Source organism: Hemicordylus capensis, chromosome 2, assembly GCF_027244095.1.
Source record: "Hemicordylus capensis ecotype Gifberg chromosome 2, rHemCap1.1.pri, whole genome shotgun sequence".
Classification (NCBI taxonomy): Eukaryota; Metazoa; Chordata; class Lepidosauria; order Squamata; family Cordylidae; genus Hemicordylus; species Hemicordylus capensis.
Genome location: NC_069658.1, coordinates 394,399,749 through 394,420,627, shown reverse-complemented (window position 1 = coordinate 394,420,627; position 20,879 = coordinate 394,399,749). Strand labels below are relative to the sequence as shown.

The following is a 20,879-nucleotide window of genomic DNA, read 5'->3' as shown; positions in this document are numbered from 1 at the left end:
TTTCAATGCAACTTGATGAGTCAACTTTGCCAGGGAATGAAGCCTTACTTCTCGCTTATGTGCATTTCATAAGGGATCAACAAATCTGCCAAGAGTTATTGTTTGCCCAAACTTTAGAAACTGATACTAAAGGAGCATCATTATTTCGTGTAATGAAAGATTTTTTTGAAGAGAAAGAAATTCCCCTGAATAACATATTGTCTGTTGCTACTGATGGTGCTCCAGCGATGGTTGGACGCTACAATGGTTTTATGGCACATTTAAAGGAAGAGGTACCAAATATATTGGCCGTACACTGTGTTATTCACCGACAACATCTAGTAGCGAAAAACCTGAGTGAACGCTTACATAGCTCACTTCATCTTGTCATCAGAGCAGTGAACAAAATCAGAGGTAATTCTTTGCAGGACAGGTTATTTGGACAACTCTGTATGGAGAACGATGAAGATTACAATTGTCTGCTTCTTCATACAGAAGTTTGTTGGCTATCAAAGGGAGCCAGTTTGAGCCGTTTTTCCAACCTTTTCAACTCAGTGCTAGAGTTTTTGGAAGACAAAGATGCTACTTTAAGAGCAGATTTGATAAAATCAAAACCAAATATAGCTTATCTGACAGATTTGTTTAACAAATTAAGTGAAATGAACCTTCAGCTCCAAGGTGATGACCTGAATCTAATAAAAACTAAAAATGTAATTTCTGCATTTGTGGGAAAGCTTCAAATACATAAAAGAAATTTGGGACGGGGAGAATTTATCCACTTTACAAATTTGTCAACAGTAGAAAAAAATGACGAAGATTTACTTGAATATTGCCAACATTTGGAAACTCTGGAATTGGACTTCAAAAAATGATTTCAGGATATTTTAAAAATGGATGTACCTGATTGGCTTTTGGACCCATTTTCCTGTAAAATTTCAGACGCATCTCCAAACTTAGAAGAAGAGTTGATTGAGTTAAGAACAAATGAAGAGCTGAAATTTAAATTTAAATCTGTATACCAACAGTTTTGGCTGCAGAAGCAGATACCTGAACTTTATCCTGGTTTATGGACTATTGTTCAAAAACTTCTTATTGCATTCCCTTCGTCTTATTTAGTGGAACGTGGGTTCAGTGCAGTAACAACGCTAATAAAAAAAAGAAATAGGCTGCAGATAGCTAATCGTGGAGATTTGAGAATGCTGTTAACAAACATGGAGCAGAATATTGACAAATTGTTAGAATCTCATCAGGCTCATCCTTCTCATTAAAACTTATTCTGTTACTAGTTTAGTTCGTATTCCTGTCCTCTATGTCCTCACCATTACTCGGGGATGGCCCAACCCCCAGCAGTGCCTTAGGGGGGGGCATTCCAGGGGCGGGGCTTGGGCAGCTCACCCCCCACCCTGGTGGCGAGGCTTGGCAGGGGGGTATTAAGCATTCAATTTTTTCTAAAAGGGGGCGGCGAACCAACAAAGTTTGAGAAACACTGTTTTAGATTCACAAATTTCTTAGCTCAATACCTCTGCTTGGGGCAGAGCAAGGCTGACCTGCTGCACAAATTTGTTTCTGAGGATGATGGAAATAAAGATTGCAAAGCTCAGCACATAGGAAGAGCTACAGAAATTACTGTAATGTATAAAGTACAGTCTATGTCACAATACATTTATAGCAAACAGCTGAACACTGTGCCACTCACTTCTCTCCAAAGAATCATCTGTGTCAGTGCTATGAAACAGACTTGCCAATAAATCCACCTAATTCAGTTACATCTAGTTTTATTTTACTAGCTCTCCTTCCTTCATACATATGTTAGTAATGTCTGGGCTAAAAAAGTGGGGAAGCATAGACACTCCAACCTTTGTAAGGAAACAGACAGAGTAGATACAGGTGGTGAAAAATATTTATTTTAAAAAGTTCTAAAGAGAACCAGTCATCTTAACAAATGTGCAATACTGTAGATGAAAGTAGTTATTGTACAAAAGTTACAAAATCAGCTTCTAGCTATATGTTTTCAAAGGAAAGGGATGACCCTTTCCTGCAGGCTCCACAGTGCCTTATGGGGAGAAGGCACTGCTTGCTACACCCAAGCCGGCCAGGGACAAGGAAGAAGGGGAGATAACATGTTGGTGGTTGCAGGCGGAAAATACTTATGTAGCACCCTCCTGAAGTGATGGAAGGAAACAGTTAAATTCTCTGCTGGAAAATTCTGTTGAAATCTATAAATTCCGACATGCCTTTGCAGAAGTGCAAAGCACCACTTCTAGAGCCAATAGTTAGGCAGCAGCTTTTGCAGTCCCTAATGCTCTATGACTGTAAGCCACACCACAGTCATACAGGTTTGTTCCTTAAGCTCTGGGTTTTTATGAAGCCTTTAGGAATCTAAAATCCTAAGCAATTTAACAGGTGATGGTGGTTGTTTCTCCCAGTCTGGGAAATATATAAATATATATTTTCTAAATATATTTATTGGCAATAAGAGCCCTTGATTTCAATGGAGCTTGCTTCCAAGTAAGAAAGAATTAAGCAACATATTCAGACACGCTGCATGGCACAGCCCTCCTAGGACTAGCACTTCAGACTGCCAATGGAGGATGACATGCTAGAATTATCTCTTGTCAAAAACTTCCTTTTTGTGAAAGTCTAGCACGGTAGGGTGAAGGGTTCTAGCCTTGGCTTTTTCCAGCTGTGCGAGTTTTCTGCATTCAGGCTGGGATGTTTTATTTGCATCAGCAGCATTCAGCCTGGCACACACACTTATAGCCTGAAACAATACAGTGCTGGAAGGCTATATCACAAATTTCTGAATGCTCTTTCTATACAGGAAATCTCAGCTCTTGGGCATCTTGCTTTTCTGTGGCAAGGGAAAGGGACAGCACTCCTTGCTATCCCAGTGATGTCATTTGGGCCAATTTTAATTTTTAGTCTAATGCTAAGCTGCTACAAAAATATTTCCACTCATGCATGCAAGCTGGAAGTGATTAGAAAGTCTGCCTATTTCCCCCCACTATCAGCTGAAGGAACAGAATTAGGAAGCATGGTTAAAATGTGCAACTCTATCATTGGAGCTTAGTGGAAGAAAAGCTGGCACATTCTAAATCAAGCATCTTTTGATTTCAAAACTGGTCAAAATGTCCAGACATCATGCCTCATAGTGACTGCTGGTACAAACAGGAGGGAAAATTGATTCCTGAAAGCATTCAAAGTGGCTTACAAAGTAGAAAACCAACATTTATGTCTGTGCTTTGAGTATACAATTACCTTCCTTTCTCCACCAAAGGGCAAACTGAGGTCAGCTATGGAAGATCAAGAGACATGGGGGGTGGGGAAGAGGGACCATATCTCAGTGGTAGAGCACATGTTTTACATGTGGAAGGCTCCAGGTTCAGTCCCTGGCATCTGCAGTGATCCACTGCCAGCCAGAATAAATTATACTGAGCTAGATGAACCACTGGTCTGATTCAGCATAAGGCAGCTTAATATGTTTAGCAATTTGCCAGATACAGAGCGGAGATGTATATTACATACAAACATATTTTCAGGGACTGTTATTTTAGGATTACTATTTGGCCGGTTTCAAAACGGTGACTTTTGGTTTTCGTTTACAAACATTAAAATCAACCTACTAGTAAGCCTTTAGGAAAGGCAATAGCCTTATTTATTTATTATTTCTCTATGTAAACCACTTTGGAAACTTTTGTTGAAAAGCGGTATATAAATATTTGTTGTTGTGTAAGACGCCAGTTGGGTTTGTGACAGTGATTAATACAGGTCCCCATTTAGTGCAACACAATGGAAGCAGCAGTTCCAGAATGCTATTCTTTTGCTCCCAAATCACACTGGCCTCAGCTGCCCTCAGTTTCAGCCAGGAGTTACTCAGCACAAAAGAACTATTGAGGGAGCACACATTATACATTCTATATACAAAAAAAGTGCTAGAAAAAGCATTAAGAAAAATAGTTGCCGCTTTTTTGTTTGTTTTGCTGGTGAAGGGGGTCAGAGTGGAAATTCAGACTCTGCCTCTGGGTAACAATAGCTGGTGACAGCAATTGCCTTTTCAATCCGTGACCTCACTGTAGTAGTATTTCTGGGCTGCGTCAGTCATCTTCCAGTCGGCAGCCCGGAACTCTATGATCTCCAGCAGTAGCAGCTGAGAAAGAGAGCTGAGACCCTCCTGGAGGAGGAAGCCATCTCTCAGGAGGGAGAAGAGCTCATCCATCCTCTGGGAATTCATCTTTTCAAGCTGTTCACCAATGCGATGTAGCTGCAGCACCAGACAGTCCACCTTAAAAGAGGAAATGAAAACATCTCTGCAAGAGGAAAGAATCTGGACTTTGCAAGGGAGCATCTGCTGCATAAAAGCTCAAGTTCTCAGGCTGGCATTTCAGCAGTGAACCAGGAGAGGGGGGGAAGTAGGTACTGCTTCCCTGCAAATCCATTTGGTGTCAGTTCTATGGCCTACCACCAACGCAGCTAGAGTATGAGAATCAACCCAGAGAGTAGTATTCATGAATTTGGAAAAGAAAACTGATCTTGCAGATGCAAAATGTCTCAAGAACACAACACAAGGCCTCAATGGTCAAATACTAGACACCAGCAGTAAATACAGTCCATGATCACCCTCCCACCCCAGCCTCTAAAAGCTTTAGGTGTCTTCAGGATAGGAAAACACAACATAGAGGAGCATAGCACAACTTTGGCCCTCTTGCAGATGGACTACAACTCCCATAACCTCTGACTATTGGCTATTGTGGTTGGAGATGGTGGGAACTGTAGTCCCAAAACACTGGGAGGACTGAAGTTGTTCAGCCCTGACATAGTGTCTCATGGCACCTCAAAGACTAAAGTTTATTGCAGCATAAATTTTCATAGATTACAGTCCGGCCCCATAGTCTTAATCCTGATGCCCCAAGAGGGATGCTGCCAAACAGCTGCTGCAGTGCATGAATCAATTACCCTCCTTTTCCACAACAGCCAACTATCCTTTGTCCCCAACATTCCTCCTGTGCCAAGTTACCAAAACTCCTTTGGACTCTGTTCCAGGTGGCGGGAAACTGTAATACAGCTGAGCCTTATATATTTATTGTTCACCTTACAATTATCTTTCACAGCCAAGGCCAGCCTAGGATATTTGCTTCCATAAGAACAGTACAAAATAGCACCCACTCCTGGTTCTTTCCGCCCCTCCCACCATTAAATCAAACACCCCAGTTTCTTCCTTCTAAACCTCTCCCCCTTCCTTTGCTATTGGGAAGATGAAAAGCAGTGTGATGGCATTTCCCCTTTCTTCCCCTGCAAGCCATCCATGCTGGGTGGGCGGCTGTGCTGTTGCCCCTGAGAACCAGCCCACAACCAGCCACCTGACACAGCCCACTTCACCCTGCTTCGTGGTAGCTCTGTTCACACCTGCATTTTCACTTTGCAAACTGCTTTCCCCTTGATTCCCAAAAGCACTCACACTACTCCTTACAGCACTCACCTCTTCTTCTGTCCTCAAGCTATCAGGCTGTGCCAGTCGAAACAGGCAATCGTAAACTGGATTCACCAAGGCCATCATAGGCATGTTGTTTACCTGTTAATTTGGTAATAAATGTGTCAACTGAAGTTTATAACCTTTTTAGAGACATCTGTGTTTTGAGAACAATTCCAGAAAAAGTAGCCATGTTAAATATATTGCAACAACAAGAACGAGGAGGAGTTCCGTGGCACTGGCACCTTACAGGCTAACAAGTTTATTGCGGCACAGGTTTTCATTGGCTAGAGTCTGCAGCATCATATGCATGATTATGATGCATCTGAAGTAGGTCTTTGCCTACAAAAGCTCATGCATTTTTAAAATACGTTTGTTAATCCTACAGAACTCCATTATTGTTCTTGATCTGTTTGTAAAGTCTAGGAAGAGAAGCAGAAACGCATCTGCTTGGATCGAAAGAAGCCCTGCTGCCAGCTGGCAGAAAGCTTCTTCCATTCAGGGAAGGACTGTTTCCGACTTAATGGAAGGCTGTTGCTTGAGAAATGTGACCACCAAGCCAGAGACTCCCTTTGCACAAGGTCTTTTCACGACCCCTTGGGATTTATATGCTGCCATCTGTATCTTCCTTACTTACCAGCCAGAGGGGGAGCTGTCGCAGCAAACACAGCAAATAATTTTATGGAAACTTAAAGGATAACACATTTATTATAGCATATCTTTTCATCGACTACGGTCCACTTAATCAGATAGACCAAGTGTAATACATACATATCTGCCTCAGTAGAAAGAAACATATGTATTTATAGGTATATAGGGGGGAAACCTTGGAAACAGCAGAGTCAGATGTAACATGTTAAAGGTATATAGGACAAGCATGAACATCATCATCAATTACTGCTGTTCTGAATTGTTCTCATACTTATGGTGTATTCAACACTCTTTAGCCTACTATAATATCTAGATCAGGGATTCTTAACGTTGGGTCCCCAGATGTTATTGGACTTCAACTCCCATAATCCCCAACCAAAGGCCATGGAGCTAAGGATTATGGGAGCTGAAGTCCAATAACATCCGAGGACCCAATGTTGAGAATCCCTGATCTAGATCAACTTCAAGTTACAGATACCTCCAGGAACATTCTGGGCTGGTTCAGATTATTGTCACTCAGCTGCCACCCCACCCCCCACACGGGCGATGAACAAATACGCATACATCTCCCCCACCCCTGCTGCATGAAGAGTGCAGTCCCTGAGCCTGCAAAGTCACATGGGGGCGGAATATATCCATCTCACCTAGTGGCAGAGGGTGGATCGTAAAATACTACGATCCACCCTGCTCCACATGACTATGTGGGGGCAGCACAGAAGAGCACTCTTTCTTCTCATTGCATTTTGGGCGCAGGTCAGATGAGCATCGTCCAAATTAGTCTCCTTCGCTTCCTCAGCAGGAGTAATCCCTGCCATTGTTTAAGTGATACACAATAACTTTAATATGGCAGCAGCTTCTTGCCCTCAGTAGGCAAAACGGTTCCTGACAGTTTAATGACACACAGAAGCTTTCAACAGGCTCCTTCTGCCAAGGACAACAGGACTCCTTTCCCGCTCTGGCAGCACAGGGCAAGTCAAGATAAACCAGCCCCACTAGCCCCCTCTACCTGCAGAAGCCGCTGGCAGAAGGAAGTCTGCTTTATTCCCCAAGATTCTAAAGCAAAGGAAGCAGATTCAAATACACATATTCCTTTAGTAGCAAAGTCTCATGTAGACCAGGCCCGAGTCTGGGAGCAATACCAATAGAGCGTGGGCACCTGGAGGGTGGTGGAGGAAAGAGGGGGCATTTGCCCCCACTTCCCCCGGATTTAATAAGTTCTAATTGAATCCAGTGGGGCATATTCCTAGGGAGGGGGTATGGGATTACTGGCTTTGCCATCCCCCCAGAAAAAGTCCTGCAGATGCCTGTGCAACAAAGTTTGGTTTGGAGATGCTGAGGAAGAGGGGAGAGTCTGTTCTCCGCACAGTCTCCTTACCCTCAGATAATCAAAGATGTTACAGATGAAGGTGACATAGCAGATCCAGGCCTGGAGGGAGCGGGCTCGCAGTTCGTCACGGTCCTTGTACTCCTGCTGAAGTCGGTTGAGAAGGCCCCGCCGGAAGACACTCTGGCCAACTTGTTTGCTCTCCGTCTGTGACGAACACAAAGAGGTGAAGCCCTGGCAGATGCTGTATGCAATATTAGCTGTAGTAGCTGTCTGTCTGTTTCTCTCTCTCTCTCAGATTATTCAAAACACCATAATTATGCAAAAGATCTGGTGTGAAGGAGGAGCCCATAGGTGCATAAAGTTCACAGGGAGACAAAACTTAGATCAATCACTAATGGGTTTTGCTCACCAAATCTGGACTGTAGCTGAAGGGATAAGAGTCACCTCCTACCCTTCTCAGCTGGGCTGGATACCAAAAGGTTCAAGCAGGCCAGGCCAGGCCAAGCGCCATCTGCAGGAAAGGAAGCAGCAGGGCTGGTGGTGGCAGAGCCAAGATGAACAACATGCATACCCAGGACTTTTATGCAACCTACAGGCTCCTGTGAGATTTTTGAAGTTCAACTGTATCCGTTCTGTAATTTTTCTTATGAAATCAACAAGGATACAGAAAAAGATCTTCTCCCCTACGCATCACCACCCTCAAGAGAGAGGGAAATGGGCTGAGGGCGTTTTTTGGTTGGTCCTCTTAGAATATTGAATGCCTAGTTTATGAAGCAAAACAAGTTTCTAGCGCTTATGGTAATTAGTATAATTTAGATAAGTGTTTTTTTAATGATGTTTTCTGCTGTCTTTTGGGTTACTGAACTTCCAGGTATGCACTATGTCCTGCTTTCTGTGGTCTGGGAGTTAAACAGAAATGCCCTAACTTCTTTTGGGGGGTTATATGAGTTGTACAAGTCTATGTAGTAAATCGTAAGTGGCGCAGCAGGGAAATGCTTGACTAACAAGCAGAAGGTTGCCAGTTCAAATCCCCGCTGGTACTATATTGGGCAGCAGCGATACAGGAAGATGCTGAAAGGCCATCATCTCATACTGTGCGGGAGGAGGCAATGGTAAACCCCTCCTGTATTCTACCAAGGAAAACCACAGGGCTCTGTGGGCTCCAGGATTCGAAACTGACTTGATGGCACACTTTACTTCACTTACTTTTGTAGTAGTTGGCAAAAGCTTCAGATATTTCCTTGGACTTGTAAACCATCTCTTGTCTTTTTGATGATTTTATTTTGTGAGGAGTTTTGAAAACAGGAAGGAATCATGGTAGAAAGGCTCCACAACCAGAAGGCAAATAAAAAGGAGACATACATATTGTAAACTGCCCAGGGACCTTTTTGTATGGGGCGTTATATAAATAAACTAAATAAATAAAATGGATTTTGTTTTGAAAACCTATGGTTTCTAACATTATAATGGATCTGCATTCTAGTTTTGCAAACTTGGGACTAGGAATGCCAGGGGTCACTTTGCTGACTGGAAGGACTTATAGTTAGATGAGATTTATTTTATATCACTTAAAGCCACTAAATGAAAATTATAGGTTGTGTATGTGCAAACAAGATCTGCAGAACTGCTGCCTGTGTTTGGCAATGCTCAGCAAGTTACCAGTTCTTGCAATATATGGCATGCTCTGTCACCCACCTGGATAATGGTGTAGCAGATGCGACCTGCCTCTTTGCTGAACACACAGTCTTTGAGGGACTGATCCACAATTACGTTGGCCACTTTCTCCAGGTCCACACTGCTGGGATCTACAGAAGGAGATGCAACACTGTCAATACTGGTTCAAACAAATACACCTACACATCATGCTTAATGTTTAAAGTTGTGCAGCTAACATGTTCTTTATTGCTGTATTTCTTAATCTTTGCTGGATGTTTTATTTATGGGCCAAACCTTCCTTCAGGGAACAGTGTTCCACAAACCTTTGCTCGTCACAGTCTTCTGTAAGGAAGGTCATTCATTATTCCATATTAAAGATGGGAGGAATCCAAGGCCATAAAATGAGCAATATGCTGAAGGTCACACAAATCATGGCTGAGATGAGATATAGTTGTACTATACATTTAATCCGGGGCCAAACTGGTTGAACTACCAGATCTCCCAGCAGAGCTGGAAACAATCATTCTATCAAATGACTAGGAATGCAAACAAAGGATTTTCAGCACCCTCACAAGAAGCACAATTCCTTTTTTATTTTGTGGGTGTGTGGGGACCCTAACAGATACATGCATTTTAAACTGGTTTGAAACAAGTATCTATGTATTTATTTAAAATGCTTTCAGTAGAAAAATTCCAAGGTGGCTAACCAAAGCATAAAAAATTACTTCATCATCATCATCAATTTAAATCCAGGAATAAAAGAGCAGAAAAATAAAGCAGCAGTAGCAAACATATCAATTACTAAAAGCTTAGGAAAGTAGCTATAGTCCTATTATAACCGCAGTTTGTGTTCAACACTCGTACAAGCGTATAGCATACACAGATACAGTTATTCACACTTTATGTTGAACACAGGTACAACTGTACATTTCCTATCTGTATGACATTTGAGGGGTCTGTACCCCCAGGCTCACTTTTAAATGAACGCAGATACAGTCATTCATACAAAAACAGCCCTCTTCAGATGTTATCAGTTATCTAAATAGAGTTTATCTTAACTTCGCATCTAAAACTCATTAAAGTAGAGGTCTGTCCCCAGGGAGAGTATTCCACAACTGAGCTGTCCACACAAGCCCTGTTCAGCAAACATGGGTCCTCTGCTCATGCACTGTCCATGAGAGTGTGCTGGCAGGCCTCCCATGCCCCCACACCCTCTGTAGCCGTGCCTCCCAAGCAGTCTGCACTGAGGACAGCATTTGTATGGAGACAAACACTAGACTCAGGAGAGATTCTCCCTGTGATTGGGAATGCTTGCTGAAGACCTGAGCGGGGCTACAGAAATGGCCGTGTCTCCAGTTGTCACCTGCTCAGCTTCCAAAGGCAGGAACACTCAGAGTACAGGATAGAGCACTGGCATAGCACAGGGTCTAAGAGGCCGAGCTACAAATCAGGGTTCACCGTTTAAATCTCATCTCTGTTTTGAACCCCAAAAGTGGCCTTAAACAAGCCCCACACCCCAGCAGCGAAACAGGGCTAATAACACTAAGCTTTCAGGGTTGTTGTAGTGATAGCAATGCAATAAGCAGCAATACAAATGCTAATTATTAGTAGCAGTATGAAGGAGGTCTTGAGGAGCAGACAGGCTCATTTGGAAGGAGGTGGTCCTTTCTAATGTTAGTAGGCCTCTGAAGTCCTCAAACCCAGCAGTCTCTCCACCACATTCTGCCAATTCATGAAGCAGGGGAAGAAACAGGGAGAAAGAGAGAGAGGCTGACCTTTGAGGGCTGTTTTCAGTAACTGCTGAATCTCGGTATCAAACGTGTGTATTTTATACTCTTCTTTGCCTGTGTCTCCCATCTCTTTCCCAGCTTCAGTGGTGTTGGGTCAGGGAAGCAGCTGAGTTAGTGTTAACTGTGGGAGAGAAGAGGCCAAACACAGATAAGTGAAGGAGTTTGTACTGATCCTGGTTTTCACTTACTCTGATTCTCCACTGAACAGGAAAACCGCCTTGCCAATCCCACTGGAGCTACAGAAATGAAACTGAACAAACGTGTAACAAAGAAAAAACTTGGGAGTAAAATCTCTTCAGTCCAGGACATCACTTCTGTCTCCTGCTCTGGATCCAACCTCTTCTACAAAGATACGAGAATGTTACACTATTCCTTTCACATGAGAGGTTCGGGGGTTCTTTCATTTTGCATAAAAATCCAGCCTTACCTGCCCATCCTGCCCAGCTGCCAGACCCAATGACTGCTGCACACTCTGTAAACACTTTGAATTGACAACGGGGGCGGGGGGGGGGGGGACGGGGACACACAATGCTCAGTCAGCAGCATTCCACAGCTATGACACGGGCTTTTGCTGTAATCAGGCAAACGCAGAGCGACAAAGCAAGGCACCATCCCAGGAAAAAGATTTAGCAGTCTGGGATCCACTCAGAAAGGACAACAGTGTGCATTCAGAAGAGAACATAAACTTTTAATCATTCACCCCTATATTTATTTATAGCCCACGGGGCTCCCAGTTAACTGCTGCCACACAAGAGGCCTAGGCAGGCTCTTCGCTTTCTCCATCCCTCAGCCCTTGATTGCATCTCATGTCTTCTTTTCACTCTCTGCGTATTCAGGCCCATCTGTTACTCATTCACACCTTTCTCACATCCCCAGCTCCATGTATGAAATGGTCTACTCTGCTCCACTTATCAACTGCTTTCCTTCTCCTTCTGTGGATTTCTCCTTAAGATTCCGGTCTTCATCAAACATAGGAAACTGCCATATACTGAGTCAGACCATTGGTCTATCTAGCTCAGTATTGTCTTCACAGACTGGCAGTGGCTTCTCCAAGGTTGTAGGCAGGAATCTCTCTCAGCCCTATCTTGGAGATGCCGCCAGGGAGGGAACTTGGAACCTTCTGCTCTTCCCAGAGCGGCTTCATCCCGAGGGGAATTTCTTACCCTGCTCACACTTCTAGTCTCCCATCCAGATGCAACCAAGGCAGACCCTGCTTAGCTATGGGGACAAGTCATGCTTGCTACCACAAGACCAGCTCTCCTCTCCTCAAAGCCTTTCCTGAGGCACCTGGCCTATATCTCCACAGCCCCCATCCTGTCTCCCAGGGGCAGCCCATTCACTAAGTGAATTCCTGGGGTGCCAGCAGGGTAGGAAAATGCCCCACCACCACTGCCATCAGAACAGCTCTTTGGTACTAATCTGACCCTTGCGGTGTTCAGAAGGAGCACATCTTCTCACACTCCTTGCAAAGCATGCAAGAACCACAAATAAATAATAGGAGGCTGCTAGCAACCCTCCCTCCTCCCTGCCCCCCCCATGCCATTTTCAAAGTTTGCAACGGTTAGTTTCAAAAAGGGACTGGCCTCCACTAGGAACCTGGGGCAAAGCAGCATTTGGCCCCTCACCTCAAGTGCCACAATATCTGGGGCCATCCCTGCTGGCTTTGCCTATCATCGCCTGACTTCTTTCCCCTTCTGATGGGAATTGACTAAGACCAAGAGCAACAAGATGCCCATCAGGAGCACCATTTCAGTAGGAGATGCATCAATTAATAAGAGCTGGGGGCAAGACGCAGCATGGTTCAAAAGCCTGTGCCTGCTGATGCTTTCAAGGTTAAACACAAAAGCACAATATGTTTAAGAGCATGTATGAGTATTTAAGAGTATTTATGAGGCCTGTGGAATGCACTCCCAGGAGATCTCTGTAGTTTGGGCTTCAAGAGAGCCCTAAAAACTTATTTGTTTGGCCTGGCCTTCCAAGGTTTTTAAATTGTTCTTAAATATTTTAAATTGGTTTTAAATGGTTCTGAACTGTTTTAAATTTATATTGTTTTAAGCTGTTTGGTTTAAATGGTGTTTGTCTTTTACTTGCTGTGCACCGCCCAGAGCCTTTGGAGGGGGCAGTACAAAAATGTAATAAATAAATAAATACTTTTCTATCCTTTTGTACTTCACAATAGCCATGCTGATGTTAACACCATATAAACAGGACTACTTTTTTTTTCCTTTTTAAAGCAAAGGGTCTGGTAACATTGGCATGCATTACATCATCATTCAAATTAAGTTCCTATGATATGCCCAAAGCAGACTCTTGCAAAAATATCTATGCTCACTTAAGTGGGTGGGGACACAAGCAGAGAAACATCAGTGAAACTCACTCACCCAAGTTCTCCCCTTCTGTTTGGTGAGCTAGAAAATCACATTGTCATTTTCTAGTTTACAGAAGATAACCTACAATCACAGATGAGTGCAGAGCAAGAAGATGGCCCATGTTATGTGAGCACCTAACCTGATAAAGATGCGAGTATGCACATCTTACCCATGGCATGCAGTTTCTTAATCACATGGGAGATGGTTTAGTGTTTTGAACATATGCAGAAGAGTGGTTTGGATTAATTGTGCCCCCACCCAATTAAGGAACAGTATGCTGCAGGGGGAGACACACACACACTCATTACATGTTCATGTGTCTTTATCACATGGGGTGGGCTGGTCAAGCAAAATACTCTCTGAACCAGTCCTGTACAGAACTAGTGAGCTGTCCAGAGATATATGTACTCCTGAAGTATAATGATTCAATATGGGCCTTCAGTGCATCTCATCGTCATAAAAGGTGTGGCTGATGGCAATGTGTGAGAGGGCTTTCTCTATGGTGGCCCCCAGGATGTAGAACATTCTGCCCTGGGAAATCCATTTTGCTCCCAGCCCACCTGCCTTTCGACATTTGGTGAAGACCTGGCTCTTTACCAGATCTTCAATTAGTTTAATTAATCTCACCTTGCTATGTAGCCTTAGGCATATCACTCCTCCTCTGCCTCAGCCCCACGTCCACCGCAGTATGAGGATACCAATGTTCACCTTACAGGGACGTCGTAAGGATAATATAGGATAAACTTTTTGAACATTTGAAAGCTCTATACAAACGCTAATTATTGTTTCTGAAGGTCTGTTTGTGGCTGACTCTCCAATGATGTTTTGGGGTTTTTTCTTGCTGCTTTTATATTTTAGTTGAATGATTTATTTATTATTGTGTTTTATGTAAGCTGCCTCAAACTTTCTTTGAATGTAAAAGGTGGTACAAACATTTCCCAGATAAATAAAGAATGAATGAATGCCAGGAGGGGGAATAATGTCTCCTCTCCTCCCTAAACAGTGCCACTGCACACAGAAGAGAGAAAATTTAAGTAGGTTTACACCATGTTTCCATACTGGTTCAGTCACATTTTTAAACCTAGCAGAGCAGTCTGACAAGCACCACTTTATATCATAAATGACAGCTATTACACATAGAAGAGAAATATTATCAAGGCTTTAGGGTCAAATATCCCTGCTAACTTGGCAAAGAGGCACCTTTTAATGTGGTGATTCTCTTTATTTAGCAGGGGGAGAGTAACTGGCCCTGTCCACCACCAGCACAGTATCTCCAGTGACTGTTGCTGGTGTCTATTTTATGTTTCTTTTTAGATTGTGAGCCCTTCGGGGACAGGGTTCCATCTTATTTGTTTGTTATTTCTCCGTGTAAACCGCCCTGAGCCATTTTTGGAAGGGCAGTATAGAAATCAAATAAATAAATAAATAAATACAAACAACTTATTTACATGAAAGCTGCCATGTGCACGTCCAGCTGCAGAGGTGGCTGTGGGGTTGCTGCAACATGCATGGAATATGAATACTCACTTGTGTTGTGTTCTGATCAAAACATTAGTTGGCAAGTGCATACTGACCTTAGCCCAGTTTGTACAGGTGGCAGTTTGGTCCATAGTTCACTGGCATGCAAAATTCCCCTCAAATAATCCCAAGCCTCTCCAGCTAAAAAGTACCTTACAGTAAGAGTTGGGAAAGACCCCAGTGAGCCCCCAGAGAGCTACTAGTAGACAAAATAGACAGTACAGGGCTAAATGAACCAACAGTCTTGACTCAGCATAAGCCAGCTTCACATGGACACTACAGACCGGAGTGTGTGTGTATATCATTCTCATTCTTGTCACCTTGTCATTCTCTGGCAATCTGATCCTCCCTTTGTTTTGAGTGAGGTCACACATTGCTTTGTATATGTGGGGAGGAGGAGAGATAAGGGGCAAGCAGGGTCATGATTTCCAGGTACGGAATTTCCCACCCGCAAAGATTTGAACCAAATCATATATGAGCAGGGGGTGTATTTAGGATACATCATGTGGTTGTTTGTGCTGACACATCTGCAGAATTCCACTCACCCTGCACAGAAGGGATGGTGTGCCAGTTTTAAATCCAGAAAGGGGAGGAGGAGGGGAAGAAGAGAGAGACTGAGTCAGCACAGCAGCAGAAAGACTACTCCACCCAAGTAAGAGCCACAAGTTGATTTGTGAGGCTGACGAAAAGGCAGCAGCCCTGAGAAAGGGAGAGAGAGATTTTGCAGAGTGACCAACCTGCTTTGACTTGTGGGCTTCCACCTTCCCTTTCCTCTTTCAGGACGGGAGCCGCGCCTGCTGCATCTTTAGATGGGTGAGGACGGAGAGCAGCGCCCAACCCCCACCCGCTCTAGTTCTTTTTGGTTTCTGGGTCGGGTCGGAGGTAGATCAGGAAAAACCCCACAGCCAAGAAGAGCAGCAGCAGGAGCAGGAAGGGCAGCAACTCAAGCATGGAATGCAAATGCAGGATGGGCATCCTTCGTCTATTCGTCCCGCCACCAACAAAAGCGCCCAGCTGGCCCGAGCAGGCAAAGACTCACTCCCAGCTGCTGCTCTTACTTTGCACCCTCTTTGGTGTCAGGCAGCAGCGACTCCTGGAAGACAGACTCGTTCCATTGCCTGCCAACCCGGAGGGTTTCCTCTTAGGTCATTTCCTAGCAGGCAGGCTGGGCTGAGGGGAGGAGAGAAGGCGGCGGAGCAGCAGCAACAGCACCACCTGCTGGAAAAAGACAGGACACGCGTCAGTCCTTCAACCGCATCACCGTGGGCCGAGCTGACACGGACAACTGCCGGTGGAAGCCCCTCTTTCCAGGAGGAGCAAGCCCTTTAGCACAGCTGGAGTGCCACTTCGGACGCTGTGCGGGAGGGAGAGATTGCTGGGGTGGCGCGTGGCGGGGAATATACTTCTCACTAAGTGTTAAAGCCACCGTCTTGGTCTGGGATGTATTCGAGATGAAACCGCCAACCACATTCCGTGCGTCTTAAGATCATTTGCTGCACTTTTTTTAGATCGAGTAGCAACTATATCAGTGTTATTAGTATAGGAAAAGGTTGTGCTACTTTGGCATGCATACCTAGGACATACGCCTGACACCTTTATATCCCGCCCTTCCTTTAAGGCGCCCAGGGCAGCATATGTGCCTCCTGGAGCGGCAGCCCTTTCATGAGGTGGGGTGAGGCGGTTGCCTCAGACAGCAAATTAGGAGGGCACCAGCAGGGTGGCAAGCAAGATGCTCCCCAGTGCAGAGCAGCTGCCTCTTAGGACCAGTCTGCCCTTGGCAAAGCGGGCTGCTTCTACACTCCCCCCTGCAAAGCTTTCAAGAAGGGGGAGGGGAGGAGAGGAGAGGCGACTACGGGTCACCTCTCCTCCTCTCTTAGGGATGTGCACAAACTGTTCATGCACTTCCAGGAGGCAGGGCGGGGCGGGGGGGTTGGTTTAATGGGCAGGGAAGGCACTGCCTACCAGTCAGCCCCCGCCTGACCCGCCGCTCCCCAAAACAGCGGCACGTTGGGCTGCAGCATTCCTGTTGTGCCCTGATCAGCGTCACCATGCTCATGGCTCGTGGGTGTGTGTGTGCGTGCCGTGCATGTGCACATCGGCCATGAGCATGGCGACACTGATCAGGGTGCAAGCAGGAATGCTGCAGCCCAACACGCCACTATTTTGGAGAGCGCCGGCAGTGGGGGGAGCAGCGGGTCAGGCGGGGGCTGACAGGTAGACAGTGCCTTCCCTGTCCCTTAAAGGAAACCCCCTCCCCAGCTTTCAAACCAGTTCGAACACCAGCTGATCAAATTGGTTCGGCGCTCCAGGAAGGGAGTGATGAACCGGTTCGTGCACATCCCTATCCTCCCTACCTCATGCCACTTTCAAAGCTGTCAAAGGTTTCAAAGCTGTCGAAGGGACCAGCCCCTAACAGGAATGCGGGACAAGACTGCATTTGGCACCTTGCCTCAGGTAGCGCAAATTTAGCTTGGGCTGCCCTTGTATTCCTCCTTCCATTTTACCCTTAGACTAGAGCATCCCCATGAGAGAAGCCAGGCTGAGAAACAGGAACTGGCACAAGGTCACCCAGTGAACTTCACACTCCTCCAGCTTTTTACCTAAAATAAATTAAACTGTGAATCACGACGACAATCCTGATTCAAATTTCACTTCTTGAATGAATGCACTAGTGACCTTAAGGAAGCCATTCTCTCTCCACTGCACTACACAGGCCCCTTTGCTTAGAACAGGGGTCGCGCTGTGTAAAGCTAATGTATAGCCAATAGTAGAGGTGATCCTAAGGAACAGTGAGTGAGCTTAAAACAAAACACAAAATGCTTTAAGTGTTTCATCAAAACAGCAGTCAAGCCAGCTGTTTCAATGAAACGGACTTGAAACTTTGAGCGTTTTGAGTGTTCCAGCCATAGAGAACAATATGGAAATCAAAACACCCCCATTGATCCCCATGGGTAGCTCCTAGTGGCACCAAAGTGGGTTGTGTGGTAGGGCATGATGGGTGCTAACTACCACCCAACCCACAAAAGGAATGTACAAGAGGATCCTAAGGGGTTTTTGGAGAAAGATTAAGGATTTGTTTAAAATTACCCGCTTGCCCATTTCTTTTGTGGGTTGAGTGGTAGGTAGCACCTATCATGCCCTACCATGCAACGCACTTTGGTGCCCCTAGGAGCTACCCATGGGGGACAATGGGGTGTTTTGAGTTCCCTAATGTTCACTATGACCAGAACAGTTTTGCAACCCTGCCTTGAAAAACCCTACAAGCACACAATAAAGGGGAATCTCTCCCACCCAGCACAGAACACACATTTCAAACACAGTTTAAAAATGGCCAAAACAAGAATCACCTACCCAGAATCCACTGCCAGCCACAGTACCTGTGCTACAGTGACATCATTAGTACAAGTTCTCTCTCTTACAATTATTATCCCTTATGTTAGTTCCTAGCATTGCAACAGCTGCCACAGTAGCACTCTTTTGAGCAGTAAGCATAGCCATAAGCTCTGTAGCAACTTCAGCCACATTTTGCCTGAGTACACCTTGCAATACAGAATGCAGAGCAGAACAGAGCAATGAGTGAAGCACAAGTTAGTTTCAAGGCCAGACATGGAGCTCATCACAGCAATCACCAATAAATGTTACTTTTACAGACAGAGAGAGCTGCTGTTGTCCATTTCTCACCACCACACTATCTCACAAATAAACCACAGAGAAAAGAGCTGGTCTTGCGGTAGCAAGCATGACTTGTCCCCTTAGCTAAGCAGGGTCCACCCTGGTTGCATATGAATGGGAGACTAGAAGTGTAAGCACTGTCAGATATTCCCCTCAGGAGATGGAGCCAAGCAGAAGGTTTCAAGTTCCCTCCCTGGCTTCTCCAAGATAGGGCTGAGAGAAATTCCTGCCTGCAACCTTGGAAAAGCCACTGCCAGTCCGTGAAGACAATACTGAGCTAGATAGACCAATGGTCTGACTCAGTATATGGCAGCTTCCTATGTTCCACAACTCAAGGCAGGCAGGCACCCAAGTTCTGCCTTTGTCAATCTGAGATCCTACTGAACCAGATAGTTATAGCAGCAACAGCACAACATATTATACTCAGTGCTGCAAATGCGGGGTGCGGGGTGGGGACACAAAATCAAACCTTCCTTCCTCCTCTCCTGATGTATCTTCTTCAAGAGCGGCATAAGGGCTCTCTCTGCCTCACAGTCCCTTTGAATACAGTTTGAAATTCCCTCCAAAAGAGTTTCCCCCTCTCCCCTGCCTCCCCCCAGCCAATGGGGGCATAGTTGCCCATGACAACACTTGATTTGGATGATAACAAGCCAAGCAAGAAGCAAGGAGATCGCAAGCCAATCGGAAGGCAGTGCCAGAAAACCAATTAGCAAGGGAAAAACAGGCTTCCAAAATGACACTCAACACACTTGAAACATTCCGTTCAAAACGGGGGTCGTTCTGTTTCGGGCTCGAAACAAACCCTTTAGTTTAAGAGCATTCTGTTTTAAGCTCAAAACTGCCTGTTTCAAGCTTGAAAAGGTTTGAGTGAGTGAGTGTCAGGCAGTTGTACTAACCCTAGTAGCTAGATAGTACTACTCTTTTCAGAATTTGGCAAGTCATAGCAACATTGATTGATCTGGTTTTGAAGAGAGAAAGTTCGTATTCCACTCATCACATGGTTCAGGCAAGGATGGTAAACTCTAGCTAGGCCAAACAAAAACAAAGCAGCACACATGTGCAAGTTAGTAGACCAATACAAAAAGACAGATGGAAGAGTTGCTGTTCACATACAGAAAAGCACAAACGGGTGTTTCCCACTCAGCATAGCAGATATTACATCCACAAGATTAATAACTCTCTGGAGATCCAGGAATCCCTCTATCTATCAAGAAACCCTGGGGTTTCAGCAAGTATTTGAGTGATTATTTTTTCTATTTATTTCTATCTTTTTCTATACCACCCTTCCAAAAAACGGCTGAGTGGTTTACACAGAGAAATAATAAATAAATAAGATGGATCCCTGTCCCCACAGGGCTCACAATCTAAAAAGAAACATAAGATAGACACCAGCAACAGTCACTGGAAGTACTGTGCTGGGGGTGGATAGGGCCAGTTACTCTCCCCCTGCTAAATAAAGAGAATCACCACGTTAAAAGGTGCCTCTTTGCCAAGTTAGCAGGGGTATTACCCAGGGATAATCTATACTATGTGTCACACATTGGAAAGCTTTTTAAAAACCCTTTCCCCCTCACACCTTGCCCCACTTTAATCTTTGCTTTTTCAGAACCTGGCTTCCTTGCTACTTTATGGATAGTCCCTGTGGGCTAGGACACCTCTACGGGCAGGTGGTTTTTCCTGACATTGTAAGAACTCCTGGGACCATGAACATGGCCCCACTGGCGACTAAGGAGCAATACATATTTCCATGGGCAAGATAGTTTTCATGCTAACTGCCCAGAGTAGTACCTTTAGGGGGTATACAAATATGATAGATAGATGAGATAGATGAGATAGACTGACCAAATAGATGTCTCCTTTGGAGATGGAGATTCTGCAAGAGATTATATTGACAAGGAGACTGGGGCTGGAGGAATACAGTGGCAGCGATCACAGTCCAGCATGCTGGAGGTCTCCAGTATCTTCACCCAGAAAGTTCCAGAAAAGACTGCCACCTCAGAGCCATCCCTAATCAGAGCAGCCAGGACCTGGCTAGAGGGTCAGTGCCCTGCCTCTGCATGAAACTGCTTCAAGGTAGATATTTGAAATAGGGTGCTTTGACACTTACCTTTGTGAAACAGCAGTAGTTGACCTCAGCAGCCAGTGCCTTGCTTCTCTGTGGTACACACTGTCATGGCCCAATAAGGCAGTATCCTTCATAAACTAACTCAAATCCATACCATGCTCTAATCACCCTACCTACCTTTGGCAGGCAGTTTGCTGTCACAATGAGTTGGAAGCTACTTCAAGAAACATATATTGGCACCCTCCCCAAAAGCAAACACATGACATGAAAACAGCACTGTTTTCTGTAATAGTCTTGTTTTTTAAGTGGGGTGGGGGGCGGATTAACACAGCACTACTGTCTGCCTTGGATGCATCAATTAGGTCAGCCATCTGTTGTTTTAATA

At 44.9% G+C, this 20,879-nt stretch overlaps 1 protein-coding gene across 5 annotated transcripts; it reads right to left on the bottom strand.

The window, feature by feature from the left end:
- Positions 1-1,861: 1,861 nt before the first annotated feature.
- MIF4GD (MIF4G domain containing) lies at positions 1,862-19,445 on the bottom strand. 5 transcript variants are annotated; one of them, XM_053303919.1, is made up of 8 exons: positions 18,899-18,966; positions 15,816-15,975; positions 15,303-15,456; positions 10,856-10,991; positions 9,120-9,229; positions 7,473-7,628; positions 5,456-5,548; positions 1,862-4,261 (listed from the first exon to the last, which is right to left on the bottom strand). In XM_053303919.1, the coding sequence occupies exons 4-8, from the start codon at positions 10,935-10,937 to the stop codon at positions 4,034-4,036; spliced, it is 669 nt and encodes a 222-aa protein (XP_053159894.1). In that variant the 5' UTR covers positions 10,938-10,991; positions 15,303-15,456; positions 15,816-15,975; positions 18,899-18,966; the 3' UTR covers positions 1,862-4,033. The 5 variants fall into 5 exon arrangements, with proteins under 5 accessions (XP_053159894.1, XP_053159893.1, XP_053159892.1 ...); XM_053303918.1 differs by lacking the exons at positions 15,303-15,456; positions 18,899-18,966 and adding an exon at positions 19,326-19,445 and having other exon boundaries at positions 15,495-15,975; XM_053303917.1 differs by lacking the exon at positions 15,303-15,456 and having other exon boundaries at positions 15,495-15,975.
- Between the last annotated feature and the right edge of the window lie 1,434 nt (positions 19,446-20,879).